This window comes from Lepidochelys kempii, chromosome 8 (assembly GCF_965140285.1).
Source record: "Lepidochelys kempii isolate rLepKem1 chromosome 8, rLepKem1.hap1, whole genome shotgun sequence".
Taxonomy (NCBI): Eukaryota; Metazoa; Chordata; order Testudines; family Cheloniidae; genus Lepidochelys; species Lepidochelys kempii.
The window spans coordinates 20,844,503-20,852,618 of record NC_136387.1 but is presented as its reverse complement, the minus strand read 5'-3'; the positions used below and the strand labels follow the sequence as shown (position 1 = coordinate 20,852,618).

The 8,116-nt window shown below is 44.8% G+C and overlaps 1 protein-coding gene across 1 annotated transcript; it reads right to left on the bottom strand.

The window, feature by feature from the left end:
• Positions 1–4,977: 4,977 nt before the first annotated feature.
• On the bottom strand, positions 4,978–7,822 carry DUSP1 (dual specificity phosphatase 1). Its single transcript, XM_073355804.2, has 4 exons — positions 7,063–7,822; positions 6,738–6,886; positions 6,295–6,514; positions 4,978–5,739 (listed from the first exon to the last, which is right to left on the bottom strand). The coding sequence occupies exons 1-4, from the start codon at positions 7,430–7,432 to the stop codon at positions 5,369–5,371; spliced, it is 1,110 nt and encodes a 369-aa protein (XP_073211905.1). The 5' UTR covers positions 7,433–7,822; the 3' UTR covers positions 4,978–5,368.
• Between the last annotated feature and the right edge of the window lie 294 nt (positions 7,823–8,116).

Sequence of the window (8,116 nt, the reverse complement as noted above, 5' to 3'; positions counted from 1 at the left end):
TTGTATTGTAGATGGGAGTGAACTGAATTTTAACCATACTCCTAGCCTGAATACAACTACAGATTTCAGCACAGTTTGGGAACACGCAAAACTGAGTTTAGTCCCATCTATGCTGTAAACCCAAACTGTGTTTTATCCATGACAACTGTGCTTTAACCAAGTCATCCATCGGGGCAGTTGTCATAGTGCAGATGGGACTGAAAGAAACTGTGTTTAAATGTCAGTTTTTAACACAGTAGGACACAGCCCAGCCTAGAACATGGTTCTTATAGAGTAGTGCTTCATTCACAATAACCAGTCAAACTATGCTAGAAAGTGGTTTATTTGGAACTGTGTTTAAACTCAGTTTGAAAATGATTTTCAAACCACTGGAGATAAAACCTGCCTCTTTCCTACCCGTGGTATGGAAGCCAGACAGAAGAAAAAACAGGCGCTAACTAGTTGAGCTGGATGCCTCATGTGTGATCATAATCATGTAATGTCCCTTTCCAACAAGTACCTGATGGCCTAATGTAACCTGGTCTCTGCTGGGCTAATACCAAGAACTACTTATGTTGTACAAAAAGAAAAGGAGGACTTGTGGCACCTTAGAGACTAACCAGTTTATTTGAGCATAAGCTTTTGTGAGCTACAGTTCACTTCATCGGATGAAGTTGCATCCGATGAAGTGAGCTGTAGCTCACGAAAGCTGATGCTCTAATAAATTGGTTAGTCTCTAAGGTGCCACAAGTCCTCCTTTTCTTTTTGCGAATACAGACTAACACAGCTGCTACTCTGAAACCTGTCATTAAGTTGTACAGTCACTGAACTAATTCACATAGCTCCCTTTAAAAGTGCTGATTATAGAAGGAAGACAGAAGCTTTGGACATGGGCATTACCGCAGCTGCATCTGATCTGGCACGGTGTGTATGTTGTTATATGTTCATTATGTGTGCTGTGTATGCTGGTTGTGTGTTTTGTGTTTGTAAGGTGCTATGTGCTTGTGTTATATGTTGCCTTTTGGGTGTGTGCATTTTGTGATTGAATGGCTGCCTGCTTTTTTCTGTGCTGTGCTTTTTCAGGTCCTTAAATATGTTCACATCTATCTGATGGGGTCCCCCTCAAAAGTAGACAAAATGGCCAGCGTTCAGCATGTATGTGCGTTTGTGGTTCTGCTTGGCAACCAACAAAGCCTGGAACCGGCTGCTGTAAACGCTAAACATGCCTTTTTATCACTTCAGGACAAATTGATTTGTCAGCAACAGGAAGTGATGTTACTGCCTTTCTCACAAAAGGGAAACTCCTAGTAGTCTGTTTCCATGGGGACATAGGCAACTGTGTAATGACAAACTTATATAATCTTAAAGTTATACACACCATTTTTGTGCCTCACTCACTAGGGGATTAAAGGCCTGATACAAAATATAGGGTCTTATCCTGAGCGGCCTGGAAACACCTCTCAGTATGCAATCCATAGATTGTGATTGTGAGAATCAGTGGAGGGTGGGTCTCAAAGCCCTTATGAGCCATGCTAAATAGTATGTCATGGTATACTGAGCAAATGATAATTCACAGCAGGCAGAACATATATAGTGGAGCAGAAGGGCAAAATCATCCCCTGAGCATTTAGAGCTGGCAAAATGAAGTTTAGTTAGGCTGAATTACCCTGACTTCCTCTCCTGCAAATAAAACACTGAGCATAATTAATTACACTCTCTATAGTTGCAACTTGTCTTTCTCTGCCCTCATAACTGGCTGTTTGCTCCAGCCCCCTCCTGTCCTCTCCCACCCCCCTTTCATAGTCTCTTCACTCACCTGCATTCGACACCTACCCCTGGTAACTTCCTCACCTACCTCTTTGCAATGCTCTGTCCCCTTCACCCTTATCCCTTCGCTTGTCTTTCTGAGTAGCTAATCCTCTCCATCTAAACCTCACCATCTGCTCCCAAATTTGTGGCACTAATATGATGTTTGTCATTCTCACAGTGATCTCTCTGCTTGTATGTTATATCCCCAGGTCTTCATCTATTTGGACTTCCCCTTCTTTGGGGCAGAGCCTGTCTTCCACTCTGTGTTTGTACAGCACCTAGCACAACGGGGACCAAATCTTGGTTGGTCCCTAGGCACTACTGTAATAGCTGTGATTAAGATTATGAGCATACATTGCAACCCTTTAGAACTAGAAATGTATTTTTTGCCTAGCAGAGAAAGTTTTAACCAGGTTGAATTGGCTTGTTTTTCAGAAATGTGGTTTGTGCTGAAGCAGCTCTTTTTGTGCCCCTCTGTCAGGTGCCTGTTTAGGTTGTAAAAACAACCAGCTGCCAGGTAATGAGTTTTATTGTTCCCAGAAACATATAAACAAACCTCCACGGCTGATGGGGAGCAGAATTCTGTTCGAACTGTGATTAATGGGCAGGATCTCTTTTTTGTTTTTGTCAGTTGCACCACAGCCAAGGTTGTATTTTTCCACTGAATAAGCTTTGCTTTGAAGATGAACGCTTGTTCCGCTGATCACTGCAGGTGTAACGAGGTTCACGTATTCAGAAATAGCCTTACTCATTTTTCAGGGAATGTGGTGGTGGGTGTAATTCCATGGAACAATAAAACCTTCCAAGTTCATTTCCATGGAACAAGGAAAGGGGGTGGGTAGCATTCCGGGATTTGGGGAGTGGGAGAGGCTCTGTGGGAGGATAATTCAATTCCAGTAGGAGGCTCATGTATGCAATCAGTTGTGGGCAGGAGGGGGAAAGGGTTCTCGCTTCAGTTGTCAGTGAATAGGGATGTTTGTTTACTTCCCTATTGCTGTTCCATTTGTTTTTGTCCCTTGGGGTCAGGTTGTGGCTCACTGATTGCTAACATATACGCCTGAAGGCAGAGCAGCGTCTATGGAATATTTCATCTGGGAGAATTTCAGACCTAGTTGTGCAATCATCTTAACTTTTAAGGGTACCTCCTCCCAAGAGAACAGAACTGGATTTTACATAGAATGGATTTACATTAACACTTCAGTTATCTCACAGGGCTTTACAAAGCAATGAAGTATGTGGTGTCTGGCTCAGCACTGGTTGTGTGGGCAAACAGCAGCTATTATATACTCAGTAAGAGCTCACGCATAACCTTGGACTTGAGAGTCTACTTTAATTATAAGTGCCTTAGTTTCAAGTAAAGAGACAGGGTCAAATTCTACTTTTATCTGCATCTGTGCAAACCCATCTTCGATGAGGCTGCATAATATCCAGAAGAAGAATTAGATCCACTGGATTTTAAAGATACAGTACCTGATCATGTCCAGTTGGTGCAAGAAGCCAGCCACAGTTGCAGCTCTGGAACTCTTCTGAGCACAAGGCTAGCATTGTGAGTGCGATTAATTACTCTAAATATAGAGGGAAGCAGGTGGGGAAATACCCATACCCACCCTCTACCTGCAGCATTACCTTGGCTCAGAGGGAAGTACCTGGGTGGCACAGCAACTGCAATCCTGAGCATACAATCTCTCCCACAACTCCCAGTGGGATAGCCTGATGCTACACCACCCACAGGGCTGTGCACAACTAATCTCATACTGCTGCATTTATCAGGGGGGTAGCCGTGTTAGTCTGTATCCACAAAAACGACAAGGAGTCTGGTGGCACCTTAAAGACTAACAGATTCATTTGAGCATAAGCTTTCATGGGTAAAAACTCCACTTCTTCAACTGCATCTGTTAGTCTTTAAGGTGCCAACGGGCTCCTTGTTGATACTGTTTCATTGTATGTTATAGGTTCTTGTAGGTCTTACCTTCAAGGTGGCATGACTATTCATTGGCTAAATTTCCTGTCTCTGTTACAGCACATAATGAAATAGCTTCTCCTCTGTTACATCAATATAAATGCAGAGTAACTCCCCTGGAGTCAACAGAGACATGCTTGTGCAAATCTGCAGGAAGAGAGCAAAATTTGAAATAGTGTGTGAGAAATAAAATATGTGCTCTCTACACAGTTTAAACTATCTCCTGTTGTAGATATGCCCAGATTTGTGTACTGTGCATGGCACAAGAGGGCAGGCACTTCATTTGGGGTAATAGAAATATTCTGGGCTGGAAAGAGAAGCATTCAGGGTGGCAAAGAAAGTCACTAGGCTCCTTAACGGAAGCTTTACAAATATGGGCCAATTGTTAGTGGTGGGCCAGATTTTAGACTTAACCTTTAATGTGTTAAGAGTAAATAAGTAATAAGGAAGGTCCTCAAAGAAGGGATCTATTTTGTTTCACAGTAGGGTGACTGCTAGTCATCTACCAGTTTCTCAGCTGATGTAAATTGGCATAGCCCTGATATCAATGCAGCTAACACCACTTCACACTACTGAGAAGGTGGCCTGGAGTGTTTATAATATGATTTATTAAAGCAGGGGACAGAGTGTTGCTATTATACTACTGTTTGAACCACAAGTTTATTGATCATTTACATATTCATGTAGAGTTTAGCTCAGATGCAGAATCTAGTTTTCAGTGAGGTCCCTACCCTTCACAAACCCATTTTTCCAGGTGGGTTGACTGAGACACCAGGGGGTTGAGAGATTTCCTTATGATCACAAAGTTAAGCAGAAGGACTTGAACTCAAGACTTTTCTCCTGTGCAGCCTTAGCTGGAAGACAGCCTAGGTGAGGTTTAGGCAGACATCCTGAAAACATAAGACTTTATACATCCAGATTTCAATAGAAATGTCATAATTTATTCTGTTTGTATAAAAAGTTATAATCATGTAACAAAACCATGTCTTCTTTCATAAGAAGAAATATATTATTTCACATCATAAATAAATCAGCAAACATACAACCTTGCACAACTAAAAAAAAAAAAGCACTCAACTGGTGCTTTCACGTCAGTGCTTAGGAAATGTGAACAGTTTAAGATGTATTTACAGGATTACAGTACCCAAAAAATACTGAGGTATTTGGTTTCTCTAGAAATGAAACTTCAGACTTGTGAAGGCAAGAACAATGCGTCTACATAAAAATAAATAAATAACAGGACTTTCATATAAAAGGGGACAGTGTCACTGTTGCTTAGAATGTCCAGACATGGTAATACCGATAGGTATGCTACTTAACAAGGACTAATCTTTTAGAACTGACAAAGGAGAAATAACTCAGGAGAAGAAAGAAATGTTCTGTGTTCTTTGTCTCCTTTGTAGACATCCAGATATCGGTCAAAAAATATGCCAACAAACTCAGGAACGAACTAGCTCTCTGGAGTCAAATCAGCCCCTCTGTGCTTGTGACAATGTGCTTGTTCTGGGATGAATGGAACCCCATGTGAACTAAAATGATTGAAGACACTGTCCCCAGGGTTATTGCACTTTTTAGACAAGAGTCAAGTTTTTGTGTTCTGAATAAATTTTCATCTACCCTTCAGCAGCTCGGAGAAGTGGTGATGGGACTCTGTAGATAGCTTAAAGCACTGGATGAAGGGTGTACAGGGATAGAGACGGGGAAGTTAAAGACAGTGGTGGTTGATGTTCCTCTGTCCAATACAGACATGGCAGGGCTTCCAGCCTCTGCTGAGCAGTTAGGGGCTAGGACTTGAGATTCAAACTGAAGTAGCTGCCCCATGAAGCTGAAATTTGGAGAGATGATGCTTCTCCTCTGCTTCACAAACTCAAAGGCCTCGTCTAGTTTGACTCGGTTGGTCCTCATGAGATAAGCAAGGCAGATAGTCGCTGAGCGGGAGATGCCAGCCTGGCAGTGCACAAATACCCTTCCGCCATCATTTTTAACAGAATCTGAAATAATCAATTAAATGACATGGTTAACACATGGGTCAGGTTGCTGCAATGCTACAGAAACACAAGCTGGTATTTCACATTTTTTTTAATTTGTTCTTTCCATAACACTCTAGCTGTGCATGGCACTTCACACACAAAGGAGACTCTTGTCCTGAGGGAAACCTATACTAAATTCTAATTCCAAGGATACAAATATAGTTTCCTTCAGCCACTGATACTTGTTTGAAACAGTCATCTCTATTTAAAAAATAAAAACCTATTGGTGGAATACCAGACTAAGTTTACTAACTGCTTTCTGTTATGGGAGTCAATATTTCAGACAGCTTTATAAAGTTAAGGATCTTCTCAGCATTTAGCAATACAGCATCGTAGGAAGTACAGACCCTAATAAAATAGCTATACATTTATTTCATGTTACTTTAATCACTGAGGAAACAGTTTCCCATGTATTTTAAAATTAAACCATGCTAGAGTTTTCCACTGAGATTTCTGCCTCAAGGATAATGCAAACTGATTCTTTGGAAGCACAGGCTGCAGAGAGTACTTATTTACCTATGAAGTCAATGGCTTCGTTAAACCAGGAGCTGATGTCAGCCTTGTGGTTGTCCTCCACGGGGATGCTTTTGTACTGGTAATGCCCCTCAAAATGGTTGGGGCAGTTTGCCGAGACGTTGATTAAAGCTGTGATCCCCAAAGCATCCAGCATGTCCTTTCTGGAGGCATGATAGGCACTGCCCAAGTAGAGAAATGGTAGGATTTCCACTGGCCCACCCTAAAAGAGAAGAGGCAAAGGAAGAGGATCCGTTAATTGCACTCTGTAATTTAAAATAGCCCCCTCTTCTTTTGTTACATGCAGGCAAGCAGATGTTTGCTCTCTTTACCCGGTTTTAGTATTAAATGTATCTGCATCTGGGCATCACCTCTGGAGATACTCAGCCTCCAGGGCTATCGTCAATTCAAATGATCCCTTATTTCGTTGCCTGTTTCCTACTGACCTGGTCATAGAGTGGGGTGCCACAAGAGCTGCAGCCAGAATCCGCACTGCTGGGCATGCTGTTGGCACTCAGAGGCAGGGTCAGGCCGGTGGGCGCAGCTGGCTTGGTACACAGCTCAGCGCAGGCAGAAGAGAAGGCTTCATACCCTCCTGGAATGGCAAGGGGGGAAAAAAAAAAAAAAGCGAAAGGTCTTATTAGCATGGGTGAAGCATAAATTCTCCGCGCCCCCCTGAAAACACACAGGCCACATTGTGCCAGCCAGCATCTCCCTCTTCCCAGGCTCACCACTGATGCCACCCGTGCCCTGAGCCCTCCCGGGACTCACCCTTGAGGAAGCAGATGCGGGTATCCCTGGCCTCCCTGCAGAGGGTGTTCACGGCCAGCATGATGGTGCTGTCCCGCTTGGGCAGCTCCAGGTCCGAGCTGCGCTCGTCCAGCAGCACCACGGCTTGGTATCCCCCGCTGAGCAGGCGGCCCCGCAGCTCCTCGTTGGGGAGGATGTGCTCCAGCCCCATGGCCCCCTTGGCCCGCCGCTTGACGATGGTGCTGAAGCGAACGTTGGAGGAGCCCAGGATGTGCGCGGAGTTGAAGGAGAAGAAGGAGCGGCAGTCCAGCACCAGGCACTGGGCAGCTCGGTCCTGCAGGAGCCCCCGCAGCGTCTCGCAATCCAGGGCGCACACTTGCATGTTGACCATAGCTCGGAGCACGGGGTGAGAGGAGCTGGGGGGAGGAGAGCTCGGAACGGCTGGTCGGGCCCCCAAATGCAGGACTCCGGCGGGGAGAGAGCGGGGGGGTAGGTTGTTGGTCTCTGGCAAGCTCAAAGTGCTCGTTCGGATGGGAGAAGGCGAGTCCCCTTTGTCTGTGCCTGGGGGCTGTTTCCTCTCCCGCCTCCTTTGTTTCTTCTCAGGGGTTCCTTGGTTTCTGCTATTAGAGTTTCTTAAAAAAAAAAAAAAATCAGCCGGCGCTTCTTGTAAACTCCTTGTTTTAACTCCAGCCGCCCCCTCTGTATCGCAAAGGCAGAGTCTGGGTCCGAGGGGGTAGCGCCCCTGGCTTGATTTGAGGTTGCTGTTTGCTGCGGGAGCCTCCCTTCACTAGCAGCTCTTTGCGCGCCCTCCTCGGGTTTAGCACTTTCCTTGCTCGCTGCAACCTTGCGCGTGGCCTTATATAGTCAGCTTGCCGCCGCCCCGCCTCCTTTTTCTTGTGAATGAGACTGGATCACATGACTGCTTCAGGAAGACGTCACTTGCAGGGGTGTTGAGCAGACACTCCCTGCCCAGGAGTACTCGCGTCATCGGCACTCTTGCAGTCGCTTCAATGCAAAACACATACACACATACAAACCTTCCACCCTGATCAGGCAGGAAATCAACTGATGCAAC

Excerpts from the sequence above, each read along its gene's own strand:
- DUSP1 (XM_073355804.2), bottom strand. The coding sequence starts at position 7,432 with ATGGTCAACATGCAAGTGTGCGCCCTGGATTGCGAGACGCTGCGGGGG. Across the intron at positions 6,887-7,062 it reads CCGCATCTGCTTCCTCAAGG|GAGGGTATGAAGCCTTCTCT; the intron begins GTGAGTCCCGGG and ends TTGCCATTCCAG. Across the intron at positions 5,740-6,294 it reads CGAAGCCATTGACTTCATAG|ATTCTGTTAAAAATGATGGC; the intron begins GTAAATAAGTAC and ends TGATTATTTCAG.